Here is a 16,570-nt window from a genome sequence, read left to right as displayed (position 1 = left end):
GGAGTCAGACGTTTCTGGGAGAGGCCTTTTAACCTTTCCATGGATGACAGTGACTCTGATTAGTTTATGTTAGAACGTGTTTTTAAACTTTGCCTTTGTGTTTTTGTTTTTACAGATATATGAACATGTGACTCGCACATGTGAAATGTATTTCTTTTTTTCTTGATATGTGACATTAATATTAATATTACATTGTGAATTAAAGGTAGTTTTTTAGTTGTTATTACTTCCAGTTACGTCCAAGATGGAGCAAACACCCCACCCAGAAGACAGCCTTACCCCGACCAACCTGATGAGAAGGATGGATGACCAAGTGAAAAACGGGAGAGTGGTGCTGTGTTCCAACTATGTAAGTTATCACCTCACATTGACAACAAACTGTATTGAAGACAAAATTCTTCCAATAGTTGGTATAAATCATCATCCTATGTCAGCAGCACTGTAGGTTTAGCTTTATTTATATTTTTCATGTGTATACGTTGGGTTTAAAATAGTTTTTTAACAACATACTGCAGCTACCAACAATGAAAATGCTGTTTTGTGTTAAAATGACGTCTTTCTTGTGTTATTGCTTTGCAGGGCAGCTGAGAGTGGACAGAGCTGCACAGAGGACCAAAGATCCACTCTCAGCACTTCATATCTGACTGGCCACAGCACCAACCCTCCTCACCCAGGGTGAGGAGGGTCCTGACCCCGCCTGCACAGAGGGAGTTGTGAACATGCACTTCTGTGTCGGTGGGTTTAGGATCCTCCTCACACTCACACTGATGAAGACTGTCACTGGAAGATGTCTCCATTGCATCAGCAGGACGTAAGCATTTGTAAAATATTACAGTTTGTGATGTTTTGTACATATTTTTATTGCATCATTTAAAACTATGAGATATAAAATAAACCAATTTTCATAACATTTTCTGTGTATTTAGTGGTTTTCTTAATAGGTTATTTGGAACATCATTGCAACCTGTCAGCTTTTTATTGAGGATTTAGAAAGTTGCTGGTGGCCCGAGTGTGTAGAGTGGGGTGTTGTTTTTGTCACATGGTGAAAGTGACCTCATGGGGAGCAAAGAGAACAACTGAACAATTTGGGGATTCACAGACTTTCGTAATCGCTAAAAACAATTAATAAAAATTGTTCTGTGTGAACTAAAAGCTCAAATATAAACCATCCTGACACTGACACAAATGATCTGCTGTTTATAAGCAGGAAAGTGTTTTCATGAGCCTGGATGAAGCTAATTTGCATGAGTTTAACCTGCTGGTCAAAAACTTGCATGACTCTGATATCACTCCAACTTTCTTCTGTTTATTTATTCATTTTTGCTAATTGTAGTAGATTAATATGTTCACCAACTGATTGTTGGCCTGAATGTTTGAATGTTTGCAGTTTCAGGTCCTACTGATCAGTTTTAAATACTGTAGAAAGTGAGCAGCAATTGAATCAAGTCCTGGGATGAAATGGGACAAAAGGGTAATGTGATGGCCACATTAGTTCCCTTCCCTCGTTTAACAATGTGTAAGCAGACTGCTTTAACCTGCAATTTACTGCATGTTGTTAGGCTGCATGGTACAACCACAGTCTGCTAACCACCCGTGGTGATCGAAGGTTTTGAGGTCTTGCTTGAGCTACTGATGAAGTTTTATCAAAGCTTGTTAAGTTTCCCAACCACATTTTATCCTGATGGTCCAAGGCTTACATCTTTATGCTCACAGACGTACTTCTGTAATTAATCAGTGACCGATTTATTACTTTAAGTTACAGTGTGAGGGGCATTAATGAACATAAATCAGATTTAACTGGATTATGTGTTTAGGTCAAGAGACACAGACCTTCATCTTTAAGAGGCTCTTCTTGAATATCTAATCACGATGTTTGCCATGCAAGTACACTGGGCGGTTGTTTTTAACACAATCATTTGATGATTCTGATGAAATGAAGTATTGTTTCAATGAGCTGTGGCACCATTCTTGCTTTAGCAGTGAAAGGAGTCAGGTAGGGCTCCATCAGGAAGAGGGCCCCAGAGGTCCTATCCCCCCGCCCACTTCCCTGGGGCTTGAACATCAGTGGATTTCCACTTAAGCAAAGCCTCATCAAGTTCCTGCAAACAGCACCACACACACACTATCATGTACAGAGTGTGGATGCTGTGTCTAAGACCACGATCATTGTGTTTCCACCATCTGGTGCAAGCTTCATCTGTCTCACTGTGTTCTCCTAAAGGCCAAGACAGCAGGACAGTGAACTCAATCTCACTTATAGGTGCCAGAAATCAGTTGATGTGAGATTAATGGTGGTAATCAGGTTATGCATTTGTTGTCTTCTCAGCAGGTGGGAAACATCTCTCTTTATTTGTTTATGTACATGTGTATCAGAAATCTATTTTCCTGTACAGCTCAGGTTTAAGGCACAATGTTGATCTAATCTAATGAAGATCAGTGCCTTTTTAGAGTCAGTGAAAATACTGACATTAGTGACGTTAACCCTTGACTAAGAGTTTCTTAGTCAATTGTTAATGGGAAACACATTTCCACACCACCATCTTCTAAGCTGTGATGCTACATGTGCAGCAGCAAACGTCCAATTAGTACCGATCAGAAGGTTGGAGGTTCGATCGCTGCCTGATCTGATCTGTATCTCAAAGTATCCTTGGACACGATACTGAACCCCAAACTGCTCTTTCATGTGTCCATCAGAGTATGAATGTTAGATAGAAAGAACTTAGGTACAGAAAAGTGCTTGTATGAATGGGTGAATGAGGTGTATAAAGTACTTTGAGTGCTTGAGTAGAAAAGTGCTATTTAAGAACAAGGATGTGCAAGAATTTGCTAGACACGCTCTTCTTTTTCCAAAACTAAAAATGTTATTTCAAATTTGGCAGCCTGTGTGTCAAAGAGACTGAAGAGTAACGAAAGGGCAAAGTCCAGGAATACAGCCAAACTCAGGAGATCAGTTAGGAGCACAACTGAGCAAAGGTGATTCAAAAAAATGGAGAGAAACTCTGCCATGCTGAGCAGACTGGTTTACAGCCACAAGAGAGACTCAGCGTTCACAGATCATAAAATCTTCAGGGAGCAAAGCTCTCAGAGAAGCTATAATGCAATCCACAGATAGAATACAGTCAATAAACTCCAAGTGAAATGTTAAACAGTGCATGGATAGCTTTTTGTTCAGCTTTTTCTTCGTATCCTTTTTCCCCCTTTCTAAAGTCTCTTCAGAGGCTTTGCAGTTTGTCAAACAGCAGCTGGTAAAAAGGCTTTTGCAGTGAGGCAGGGAGCCTGTTCAAACCAGATTATGCTTGATTTGATGACTGCAGAGAACTTGGGGCTGACAGCTCAGATTAGGATCGGTTCTCCCTTGAAAAGGCATTAGTGTGTTCTGTCATGGCAGGATTTCTGTTCAATGTGCAGGTAGATTGAAATCAAAGGGCACCAAAGACACCCAAACCTGAGGGATCATTACGTGACACCCAAAGCATCTGAGCAGTCTTATTCCTTCATCTGTACCAAATTACTCAGATTCACAGACGTCGTGCACAGCAGACCTGCAATACAACAATGAATAACAGGAGTTACGCCTGCGTTTGACAGGTCAAAATGTCACAGGGAGCAGTTCAGTTAAGTTTCATTCCCCTCCAGAAATCACTTCATGCATGATTATCAGGAACCTTTGAGTAATGACAGCACTTAAGTGAGTGTTTCCTTACCATATTCCACTTTGTCACCAAGTTTTAGGATGAGAATGTTTTTTTTCTACTTTATTTTATTTTTTTTATATCGTTGTTATTATTTCTGTTGTAATTTGTGTTTGTTTTTTGTTTGTTTGTTCAGTTTTTCAGCCTTGTTGCATTTATTTTTTTCTATTTCCGTTGTGTTTTATTCAACTTCTGTTACATTTTGCAGGATTTTGCAGCTTTTTCTATTGACGGGTGTTTTCTTCAGGGACTCCATATTATCATTATCTTTAAAACTGCATTTGAAACTTAATGCTGAGTTTTTACTTTCTGCAGTTGAAGTTATCTAAAGAAACTGTGTGTGGGTGCAGCTGAAAAAACGTCTTTTGGCAAATAACACAGAAATTCTGAAATCCTCTACTGCTTATATCAAACAGAATAAAAGAAACCAAAGCTAAACTCTAAAAGATTATTTATTTCAGCTTGTTTACAGTTATCCACACCTCACAGCTTTTTATGGGTTGATAGTTTTCCTGATCCAATCTGCATACTCAGGATCACAGAGGTCCATGAAGGCAGCCGGTGCTCTGCATACAAAGTCCAGATCTCCCACAAAAGAAGAGACCCCATAAATCCTGCCATTATGAACCACTCCTCCACCAGAGTCTCCCTGCAAGACAGAAATACAGTTTCCCAGGTTTATAAAATCTTTCTGTATTTTGAATGTTTAATAAATGCAGCTGTGAGCTGAGGGATCATGCAAACTCACTCGACATATATCTTGCACTGTGCTTGCTCAGCGCATTGGGACACCATTCAAGCTCACTGCAGCACATGCTACTTCCTGTTTTAAAGGGCCTTGTAGCAGCCCTTGTTACATGCGTGGGCACGGAGCATGAAGCAGAAAGCACAGCTTAAAAGAGAAGTTGATATACCCGGCGGCGTGACACTGACTGGTGTTTTACGTTTTCTCAAGCCAGCTAACACAAAGTAAGCCAAGCCTTGTTAAATTTTCTTTGTACTATATCCCTCTGGTTAAGTTCAAGTTTAGAGATCATTTGTCCAGAAAAGCAGCATCACCATTCCTGGAAGATCCCTTGAAACTTTCAACTTTAGACCCTCCTACTGTACTACATGGACAGTGGGAGGGGCTAAAATTCTTCAATAGCATTTTTTCATAGACATTTTTCAGTTTGCAGCCTATGTTTAAATTCTGTTGTTATATTAAGTTTTATTTTCTCTTAAACTAATAAACAGCAGAAAGTTTGTAGCTGACAGAATAAAAGCTGAAACTGTCTTTCAAACATTAATTAAATGAAATACTTGATTAATGATCCATCAGATTCTCCTGTGTAATGATAGGCCGTGATGTCAGTCAGGATTTTTGCTGTCTTTCTTGCTTGTCTCCAAATGGGCTAGACTTTATTGATATAGATTTCATCCAGTCTTATTGAACAAAGCATCTGAAGTGCTTGCGCTTTTACTACTAAGCTACCCTACAGCAATTTTACACACACACACACACACACACACACACACACACACACACACACACACACACACACACACACACACACACACACACACACACACACACACACACCACTGGTTTTTCTGCAGCAGCTGTTACCTTCAGTCTGTATTATGCATTTAAACCCTTCATATTTTTCTAATATTACAGTTTTATCTTCCTTTTTAAAACCTGCACTGCCAGTATAGTTTATCCACATCCGTTAGGATTGAAAGCCCTGGTTAACTTGATAACCAGGGCTTTCAATTGATAAGCAGCTTCCTGTGAGTATTTGATTCCCACTGTTGGGATAAGATAAAGGAAATATATTCTACATATGCTGAACTCACTTCACAGCACAGAGCTCAGGTCAAGAAGAAACTTTAAGAAAAAAAACTTCAAAGCAAGAAACTTTGAGCCACAGGAACATCAAAGTATCATTTGAATCTAAAACTGAAGTTAGCACGACGTGTCAGTATCTGTCAGAACACATGAACCTGAAGCAGAAACATCCACAACTCACAGTCAGGTAGTTTTATAGGTTGGATATCAGAGCTGCTAGTAGCTGCAGCAGCATGATGTCATGAACTCTGCCTGTGCTGGTGTCTTTGTCTGTATAGATCTCAGCTTCTGCTGTTATCTGCACTTCTTGTTCGGACCCCCTTGATGCACACTTAGATTTGCAAACATGGTCCTGCATGTGCACAGCAAACATAAAACATGATTACTGATGGTCACCATATTCTATTTCTCATCTTGTCTGAATGTATTTTACTTTTTACTGAATAGCAAAAACATGGCTACTAGACATTCCTTGGGTTAACAAGTTTTAGTTGCTGCTCTGATCTCCTCACCCTCCTGGCTTCAGACGGTGAGCTGCAGTCAGAATCCAGCGGTCGCTGATCAAAGAGCCTCCACACAAGCTGGAAGGTCCATGTGGATAAACTGCTCTGAGCTGTACATGATACTGTCGCTCACATTCATCACCTCCAATGACTCTCTTTTGCAGAGCGACCTCTGTGTTCGCCGTCACACCTGAAAGAGGAATCCCCCGCCCCACCAGGTCACTGCCAGTTTTTCTTTGTACCTGTAAAATATCTGCTCTCAGAAGTAAGGCAGAACCACGCAGTGAACACCAGAGCCATTAAATATAGATACTGTAGCTGAACACTCGCTGATACACAGAGAAAAGAGAAGAGGCACCACACATAGTGTTGCTGCCATTCACTCTCTAATGACTGCATTTCAGTTTGAATATTGGACACTGCATAGTCACATAGTGTCATTATGAAGCTTTATCAACTGCAAAGCTGCAAAGCTCCACACATTTATGCAAAGTTACTTATCGTCTCTTTTTGCTTTTGGCTTTCATAAAGTGACAGAAGGGAAATGAAGGTAAAATGTTTCTATAGAGAAAGTGCTTCACAATAATAATCAATAAAAAATAAATACAAACATTAAAAGACAATAATAATATCCACTACCTAAAATTAAGCGTGTACAAATAAGTAGAGCTGCTCTTTCAAATATTCAGACCGCAGAGATCAAATGTAATATTAGTGCATTCCATAGATTATCAGCCAACAGCCTTGAAGACACACTTAGTCTCTTTTAGTTTTCAGCCTAGAACGAGGAACCACCAGCAGGTTTCTGTCAGAAGACCTCAGTGACCTGCACCTTATAGATGGAAGCAAATGAAGTTTGATCTCAGCTTCATGCTCTTGTTCTGCTCGTGCTCTGATTTGAATTACATTTTCTACACGCTTCACTGTATCTCACTGTCAGTTTGTCAATTTGTGACATTAATTCAGAGGAATATGGTGTAAACCAATGATTTATAAACCTAAAACAGCTCATGATCACTAACCAATGCTAACTTTGAGAAGCAATGCAGAACATATTGTGCCCTCTGTGTGGCTAATGGAGCTCTTAAGAGTAGAAGAGCAAAACAAAAGAAAAAAAAAACCTCGCTCACGAGTCTGCAACTGCGTGCTGACAGAGAGCGAGTGGGTTACCTCTGTGTGACTTCAAGCAGCAGAGGGTAAGGCTCTGACTGTGGTCTGCATATATGTGCCGAGCAGCAATTCAGAATACCCACCATGCACAGTTTCTGTGAGGTTTGGCATAACTCGATGCATTGAATCATTTTCATATTATACAGACAGAATTATGCAGTAAGAACCTGCAGTTAAATATAGAAACTGTTGTTGAATACTCACTGATACACAGAGGCAAGAGAAGAGGCAGCAGACACAGTGTTCCTGCCATTCACCCTCTAACAACTGCCTTTCAGTTGAGCAAACACTTTGGCGACAGTGGGAAGGAAAAACTCCCTTTTAACAGGAAGAAACCTCCAGCAGAACCAGGCTCAGGGAGGGGCGGGGCCATCTGCTGGGACCGGTTGGGGTGAGAGAAGGAAGACAGGATAAAGACATGCTGTGGAAGAGAGACAGATTAATAACAAGTATGATTCAGTGCAGAGAGGTCTATTAACACATAGTGAGTGAGAAAGGTGACTGAAGAAGAAATACTCAGTGCATCATGGGAATCCCCCAGCAGCCCACCGCATTGCAGCATAACTAAGGGAGGATTCAGGGTCACCTGGTCCAGCCCTAATTATATATTTTGGAAAGTTTTAAGCCTAATCTTAAAAGTAGAGATAGTGTCTGTCCAAACAGGAAGCTGGTTCCACAGAAGAGGGGCCTGAAAATTGAAGGCTGTCCCTCGTATTCTACTTCTAAATACTCTAGGAACAACAAGTAAGCCTGCAGTGTGAGAGTGAAGTGCTCTAATAGGGTGATATGGTACTACAAGGCTTTTCAGGGAGTTTTTAGGACATCCTGATAATAATGAATTACAGTAGTCCAACCTGGAAGTAATAACTGCAGCTTCACTCTGAGACAGGATATTTCTAATTTTAGAGATGTTGCTCAAATCGAGGAAAGCAGTCTTACATAGTTGTTTAATATGTGCAATGAAGGACATGTCCTCGTCAAAATTCACTCCAAGGTTCCTCACAGCGTTATTGGAGGCCAAGGTAAGAATCTGGTTAGATACCATATTTCTAAGATTTTAAGGGCCGAGTACAATAACCTCAGTTTTATCTGAATTTAAAAGCAGAAATTAGAGGTCATCCAGGTCTTTATGGCTTTGAGACATTCATGTAGTTTAACTAATTGGTGTGTGTTATTTGGCTTAGCTAAGCTAAGGTAGCGAATTCCTAAAAATACAGGGAGTGAATACAAGAGAGTGTGCTTCGGATGAAAAAAGTGAAGATTAAACTATGAAATAAGAAGTTATCTATAAGTTTTTAGTTATTTCGGCTATCCAGATAAGCTACACAAAAACACAACCATGTGTTGGAACAGGAAGTGATAGGAGGTGAGAAAAATAACCTTAGGACAGGTGAGATTGTTATTTTTCTGGAATTACACACGTTACGGTTGCTAACGTGTGTAATTTCAGAAAAATAAAAGAAAAATAAAAATAAAAATAAATAAAATAAAAATAAATAAAAATAGGAAGACACAGTGCTGGTTCAACAAGACAAAGTGGACAAGTTTACAACACCATTCAACGCAACACCACACAAAGTTGTAAGCAGAACTGGAAACCAAGTCATTATTGAATCACCAACAGGAGCTCGCTATCACCGGAATACCACACATGTGAAGAAATACGAGACAAATGAGACCAGAGAAGGACACTATGACACAATACCTGAAAGGGAGGAAGGTGAAACACCCACAAAGACTGACACCTTCACTCCAACACCACAAGAGGGCTCCCAGGGGCCAGAGAGACCAAGTAGATCACAGAGGGCTAAAAAGATACCCGAGAGGTTTCGTGATTTTGTGGTGAAATGAACTATAATATGTTAAGGTGAAGAGGTAACTTACATTTGGCAAGTTTCAAGTTCATATGTGTATTTCGACATGTATATATTGAAAAAAGAAAGGTACATGTGTGGTGAGACATTTAGATTATATAATTGTTAGAAAGTAAGACAAGAAGAATGTTCAATGTTGGGGAAAAAAAGACATCAAAGTTATTACAACTAAAGTTTGAATCTAAGGAAAAGGGGGATGTCATGTATTGATATGGCTATGTCTTAATGTGATGACCTTTGAACCGGATGTGGTTGTCCGAAGGAAGCCCCGTTAAGTGGCTAGTTGTAAGATGGACAGTGTTCAATAAAGCAACATAAAGACCGTGCTTTATGTCCTGATTCAATTCAGAGTGCTCTGCCTAATTTAGTAATAAGGTGGGCACACAACAAGTGGGCTTGACTTTTGCGCCTATTGGCTGATCGTTTACTATCGACTAGTTTTCCTGGATACCTGCTCCGCGGACGGCTGCCACAGGTAGCAAAAACGTGCTAGGTCAAAGGTCAGGGAGGATGGCGGACTGGTGTGAACTTCAGTCAATTCTGCTCATTTTAGCAGATCAGATAGAGAGGGATCATTTACCTGTAGATACTGTTTTGAGTCGTTTAGATGATGTTTCTGAAATGCTTGGGATGATAATTGCTCTTCAAGATGTTAGCATCGATGACAGCATTGTCGAAAGTTTAAGATCAATTCAGCACCGTGTTCGTTTGGAATACGCCGAGGAAGAACAGTCTTCAAATGTTGGTCGTCCACGTCTTGAAATCCCGGCTGCAGCACTCAGGACTTTAGTGCTGTCCTGGATAACCATCGGGGTAATTGCCGATATGTTTTCTGTGTCTCCGAGCACAATTAGGAGGAGAATGACGGAGGAAGGTCTAAGGTAAGTTTATGCTGTAATTTAACACCTGTGTGAGTCTGTACACAGCATTATTTAGATGTTGACCTTAATTATGACGTTTGATATTGAAATATTATCGCTTACTTTTTTATTGTGAATGTCTAAAATAAGCGGGGCAGCTACGGCTAGTATAATAACTATACTAACTATATTATATATGTCAAAAAATACACTCTGTTAATATCACTAATGGCACAGGAGGATGAGTGTACTTAAGTAGTATTTGCACAGACCTAATGGAAAAGCAGAGTGTGCCATGGTTAGCAGGTGTTTCTACATTTTGGGAGAAAAACAGCAATCAGACTGCGTGAATGTTGTTCTTCCAGCAATCTGAACTCTTAACTCTATAAATATGTTTAAACAACAAACAGAATCACGTATATCCTCCCTAACCACCAGCAGGATCTCAGATAGTGTTGACTGTTTGTCATAGTTGTTCTATGTTTGACAGTTTACGTTATTTCAGTGACTTTTCTATTTCAGGAAATCCATCCATCTTTTTAACTACTGGGTCATTAAGTAGGCTGAAGCCCATCCCAGCTGTCATTAGGCAAAGGGCGGGGTAGACCTCGGACAGGCCATAAAACAGGATTAATCTGGTACACTAGTCTCTTTCTTTCTGTAAAAAAAACATCTGTGTCTGCAAACATTTGTGTTATCAGTTTCATTTGAGCCTGAATACATTTGAATATGAATATGAAATTTCTCAAGTTTTTAAAAATGAGAAATTAAACTGTTATTCTACTATGAGACCACACGGGGGCAGCCCTGCCTTATTATGTATTATTCTCTCTTACTAGACATGGTTAGGATGGCTTTTGTGTCAAACTAACCAAAGTAATGTTGTTGGTTAATGTTTTTGTGAACAGTGGTATTTCAAGTATGGTCCTGTTTTTTTCTCCATTACAGGAGTTTCACTGGTTAAACAATCAGTGAATTGAAAGATTGTTGAATGAATGAATAACCAATGAAATGAAAGGTTGCCTATGACTTGTTGGCTGATCGCTGACCTTCTCTACTCTCCCCACAGATTCGACAAATATTGTGATGGTGGACAGCAAGCCGGTCAACCTGGGCCTCTGGGAAACAGCTGGACAGGAAGATTATGACAGGCTCCGCCCACTGTCCTAGCCACAGACGGTACAGACTCACACAGGCACACACAGTAACTAATGGACATAAAGTTACAGAGACAGAACTTGTATAACATGTCAGCTAATTAAAACTGCAGCAGCTATTCTAATTCTTTGTCTCCTTGTCTCTCCATCCAGGATGTTTTCCTAATCTGCTTCTCCCTGGTTAGCCCGGCATCCTATGAGAACGTCAGAGCTAAGGTGAGTTTTGGCTGTTTTTTATGAGGCCTGTCTCTCAGCTGCCGAGGAACAAAATGTAAAAAAGAACAAACAGAACAAAAGCAGTAATTTATTATAGAGAAAAAAAATAGGTACTTGGATTACAAAATGGAGAAAAAGCCTAAACAGGTCTAATAATTGATGTGAATGAATGATTGATGCTGTGGGTGAAAGTTGGATGATGTATTTCTCTCATCTTTAATAGCTACAGCATATCATTTGTTTTTCATGCCTTCATCCACCTTTCTGTAACACCTGGCATCAGAGCTTCATCTCCCTCCACCTTTGATTCTGTTTTTTGCCTCTAACACGTTCCTTGATTTTGCGTGTTCCCCTTTCTTGCCTCTTATTTAGTTTTCCTTTACTCTGTATTCTGCCAGTGGTACCCTGAGGTCCGTCACCACTGCCCCTCCACGCCCATCATCCTGGTTGGCACTAAGCTGGATCTGAGGGATGAAAAGGATACCATTGAGAAACTGAAGGACAAGAAGCTGGCGCCTATCACCTATCCACAGGGCCTAGCTCTGGCTAAGGAGATAGGTCAGTCACTCTTACTTTATTTGCTTGAAAAGCACTTTAAGATTTGAAGCTCTCCTCACCAGTGAAGATATGAAACTAGCAGATGAAGATGCTAGAGAACTTTGTAGCCTGACTGCCTCTGCAAATTTTTGTTATTCCCCTCATTTCCTGGCATCACAGTAAAAGTATAGTAGCTGTAGTTGACTATAGTGTTCTTTGAAAGTTGAACTTATTCTTCTCCACTACCAGCAAACCTTTCTTCTCTTACTTTGTCTTTGTAGTTCTTTCTCTTCTTTTATTAACATATATGTGTCTTCGCATGTATAGATGCAGTCAAATACCTGGAGTGCTCAGCCTTGACCCAGCGTGGTCTGAAGACTGTGTTTGATGAGGCCATTCGTGCCGTCCTCTGCCCTCAGCCCGCCAAGGTCAAGAAGAAGCCCTGCTCGCTGCTGTAAACGGTACGACTGAATAAAACACAGAGGAAGAGGAGGAGGAGAGATTAGACGTTTGAGAGAAGAGAGAAACAAAGTGAACTCGCTCATTAAATGAACACATAAAGTAGAGTAGAGGTTTGAGGGCTTCTTTTCTTTTCTTTGAACATAAGTCTGAAGCTATTCAATCAAGCCTTTTATTTGTCACATGCAATGTTTACATCTGCAGTGAAATTGGACCCCCCGAACATACATACGTATCAGCTCCAGCCTTGAGACCACAGCTGACACCGATATGGTAGCTGCATGAAATGATGGTGGTTTTCCTTTAGTGCGAACAACTGCATGTCAATTTCACAGTTGGTCTAACTGGTCTCTCAGTCTCCCGTTGGAGAGCTTCTCTGAGATGTTATCAATCTTGTGCTCAGAGAGCAGAGACTGCCGTGAGCTTCTCCAAGATCGTATCCGTGCTGCGTTCAATGAGCCCATTTTGAGAAGTCACGACCCGTCCCATCATTTCCATCACAGCGGGCAGCCTTGTGGGGTTTTGGAAAGCCAATTCTGCTATCTTTGATAAGCCAGGGCCAAGCCAACTCCGAACAGCAAGAACCCTGTTATCATGGTTCCGAAAAGGTAGATGTCTACAATGTCCTCGATTGACAGTCCCGCCAGGCACACGACCCTCCAGTTCCTCCACCCGTCCATTGTGTATCCAGAGGGGAACGTCCCTCTAGGACACTCGGACTTACTCAAGCCCAGGCTTCTCGTTGAGAAGAGCGTGTCAATTGCATTCAGGGACCAGTTGTTCAAATCCATAATTCCTCTTTTAGGTTGTAACAGACCGTGAGAGTCATCCAGGGCAAAAGTAGAAAAGTAGACGAGACTAGACAAGGACATTGAGAAGCCAAGCAGGAAAGAGAAGGAAGAGGGAGAGGAGAAAAGTGCGACTGCCTTCATCCAGAGCCAAACGAGAAAGGAAACTGTAGACACTTATCACTAAGAGGTGATTCAGAAGTTTGTTCTTGCACATATAATGGACAGAAACATTAAAGAGAAAAGAAAAGACATAAATGAACACAACACAAGACAGAAAAGTTTCACATGCACACACAAAAAACAAAACAATGTATGGTGTGCAGGTTTGCTATTGTTTTAGAAATGCCAACGAGCTCTTAAGTCCAAATCCAGACGCTGCCCAGACAGGATTTCTTTGTAAAATATATCAGTTTAGAGATTATAGACCCTTTGAGTTTAAGTGTAAGTCTGAGAGCAGCATGCTGCCTTCATCTAAAGTACTGCCAACAATATATATGTGTTTCATGAAACCTAAAATAAAAATAACTTTTGTAACTGAAATAAACACAGTGTTTCAGTATGATTTGTTCACTGTGCTGTTTTCAGGGTGATGAATGTAAGGAGCAGAAATGGTCGTTTGTGAGGAAGCAAGCAACAAGCAAACTTGTGTCTGAATAAGATTTATTAACAAATGTATTATTTGTTGTGCTATTAAAATAAAAATAAAACATTTGATTGCACAAAAGATTCACATTATTTCTCCACAACATGTGACCTTTTGGATTGAATGCCTATACTCAACTATGGGGGATATAAAATTCTCATTTTGATCCAGCTGCTGATATCGCCTATACTCTATCCTTATTTACATATTGTGGAGAACAGCATCTTTTTCTGGTGGTGAGTTGAAAATGTTCAGACTCAAGCAGCACTTTCAGTTTTGCAGTTTAATGTTTGACCAGCTTTTTTGCCAAAACACCTTCATGTTTCAATCATTTTAGTAATCCTGCGGATATCAACAGTTAATCATGTCACATGGTGCTCAGCTGTGATTTTATTTGTTATTTAATTAATACAGTTTAATGTCTTATAATATAGATAGCTACACAGGCATACAGAGAGATTGTTTACTTTATTAATCCCCAGTGCGACTGAAGATTAAACTGAATATAAAGCATTTAAAAGAAGCTCAATCTTAAACTCATAACAGAACAGTAATGTTAGTCCATATAAAACTGATGTGGAATATTTTCCTCTTGAATTATTAGGTTAACTTTGATATTTTGTGGTTAGTTTGCCAGGATGATGACTGTCATCCTCTCTGCCTTTCTGCAAGAGGCTCCATATGCCGCTGTTCTAGTGGATACTGTAAAAATAAATAAGCAATAATATATGATAATACATTATCATTAAACTCTTAACTATACAGTAGTAGTAAAAAATATTTTATATTTTATATTTTTCCAAATATCAATGAAAGTATAGGCATTCATGTAATAATAATAATGAATTATGTTTCATTCACAAAATATTTTCTCTTGCCAGTTAGTATTGTATTGTAGTGGTATTGTAATTTTCAGGAGACTGACAGTAACAGAAATTGATTCCATAGACAAGAAATCAACATGGACGTGGACCGCCACACTGCAAAACATTTGGTAATTTTTTCTGAATGGTTTATAGTTATGACCCTATTAAGGATACACAGAAGACAATGGACGAATGGACAAAATAAAACATGTAGAGTACTTTTCAAATTCTTTTTGGTGTTTGCTCAAATATGGGACCTCCAATGGAGCTCTAACACCTCTGCGGTCTTAAAGAAGGCCCAACAGCGTCTCCACTTTCTGAGAATCCTCAGAAAAATGGACCTGAAGAAGGAGCTGCTGACCGTCTTCTACCGCTGCTCCATTGAAAGTGTGCTGACATATTGCATCGGTGTGTGGTTCTCCAGCTGCACCACAGCACACAGAAAGGCACTCCAGAGGGTCATCAACATGGCCCCAAAAATCATTGGACATCCTCTTCCCTCCCTGAAGGACCTGTACAGCACTCGCTGTCTCAAGAGGGCACGCAGCATCCTACGGGACTGCACACACCCAGGACACCGGGTGTTTAAGCTGCTGCCGTCTGGCAGGAGGTGCAGGCTGCTGAGGTCCCGAACAAATAGACTCAAGGACAGCTTTTACAACAGGGCAATAGCCCTGATCAATGTAAATAGCTGACCTGACTGGATACCTCCCTGGACTTTTTAGGGGGAGGTAACAATGTTTAAAACGATAACAATAATATTTATATTTATAACAAGGTGCAATAATAATTAATGTGCAATAATAACAGTGTGCAATACACATACACTTATTCTTCTTTTTTTATACTAAGTTAATATACTGTGTTGTGTTGTTTGTTACGTTGTGATGTGTCATATCGTGTCGTGTTGTGTTATATGTAGTGCCGACGTAGGACAGTTTTTCCAATTTCATTGTACTACTGTACTATGTATGACTGTGCAATGACAATAAAGAGTTATCTTATCTTATCTTATCTTAAATAAGTTTTTTTAATAATATAATTTAACTAGACCATACCTAGAATTTTTTGTGGTACATTTCCCTGATGACAGATCCTGATTTAATTTCATGGTTGGAAGGACCAGGAAAAATTCTAAAAATTGTTTGAGTTGAGACAAAATGACCCTATTAGCAAATCACCATCGGTTTAAGAAAGGACACAAAACAATTCAGTTAACATACAAAATCTGATATGAAAGAGGCAATATAGATAAACTACTGTCAAACAATAACATTTTTTGAGATTGAGCCCATTTGAATATAACAGTTTAATTTGACAGACAAGCACATCTATGTAATACCATAAAAGTATATGTTGGTGTACGTGTGTGTGTGTGTGTTCAAGACATGTTTGCAGTTGGAAGTGTAGATTCCTTTTGTGAACAGAAGACAGTTCTTAGATAACTCAGTGCTTGTTACCCCGGGCTCACGCTTCTCCATGTCGCAATCTGATAGATGAGTCTGCTTTTGGCAGTTAGCAGGAAAATGGTACTTGTTTGACTGCATTGTGCAAAGTGTAAAGTTTGGTGGAGCGGGGCTCATGACGTGGGGTTGTTTTTGTGGAGTTGGGCTCCACCCTGAGTCCTGACCTCTGCCCGTCAGAACACCTTTGGGATGAATTAGAGCAGAGACTTCAAGCTCATCCATCATCAGTGTCTGACCTCAAAAATATGTTTCTGGAACGGTGTTCTGCATGCGGTGTTCCTGAGTTCACTGATGTTATGGTGTGTAAAATTTTCACCACTGGATGTCAGTAGATTGCAGATTGCGGTTAACTTAGTTCTGTTTTTTTATACCCATCCCAATCATCCTAGCTATGTTGTTAGGATGGTAGATAGGAAGCACTTAAGCACAGAAAGAAATTGCTTATCTTGTATAGAGTGCTTTGAGTAGAAAAGTGCAATATCGGAAGAAGGCCATTTACCATAAT

The 16,570-nt window shown here is 39.9% G+C and overlaps 1 protein-coding gene and 1 pseudogene across 2 annotated transcripts in view; one reads left to right on the top strand and one right to left on the bottom strand.

Annotated features, from left to right (window-relative positions):
- The window catches only part of LOC308395320 (kallikrein-8-like), an 83,611-nt pseudogene extending 76,162 nt beyond the window's left edge, over positions 1-7,449 (bottom strand). The window contains exons 1-3 of the transcript in view: positions 7,401-7,449; positions 6,036-6,216; positions 5,698-5,875 (exon numbers count right to left, since the gene is read on the bottom strand). The product of the transcript in view is annotated as a kallikrein-8-like (transcript). The remainder of the gene's footprint in view (positions 1-5,697; positions 5,876-6,035; positions 6,217-7,400) is intronic.
- Positions 7,450-9,580: 2,131 nt separating this feature from the next.
- LOC308395028 (uncharacterized protein) lies at positions 9,581-12,683 on the top strand (the record flags this gene model as incomplete). Its single annotated transcript, XM_080879682.1, has 4 exons — positions 9,581-9,951; positions 11,201-11,303; positions 11,702-11,861; positions 12,168-12,683. 4 exons carry the CDS (start codon positions 9,581-9,583, stop codon positions 12,296-12,298), a joined length of 765 nt encoding a protein of 254 aa, XP_080735808.1. The 3' UTR covers positions 12,299-12,683.
- Positions 12,684-16,570: the final 3,887 nt, after the last annotated feature.

The sequence above is a fragment of the Rhamphochromis sp. 'chilingali' genome, assembly GCF_963969265.1.
Source record: "Rhamphochromis sp. 'chilingali' genome assembly, chromosome: 4".
Taxonomy (NCBI): domain Eukaryota; kingdom Metazoa; phylum Chordata; class Actinopteri; order Cichliformes; family Cichlidae; genus Rhamphochromis; species Rhamphochromis sp. 'chilingali'.
The sequence above is the reverse complement of the archived record's forward strand: the minus strand, read 5'-3'. Positions and strand labels throughout refer to the sequence as shown.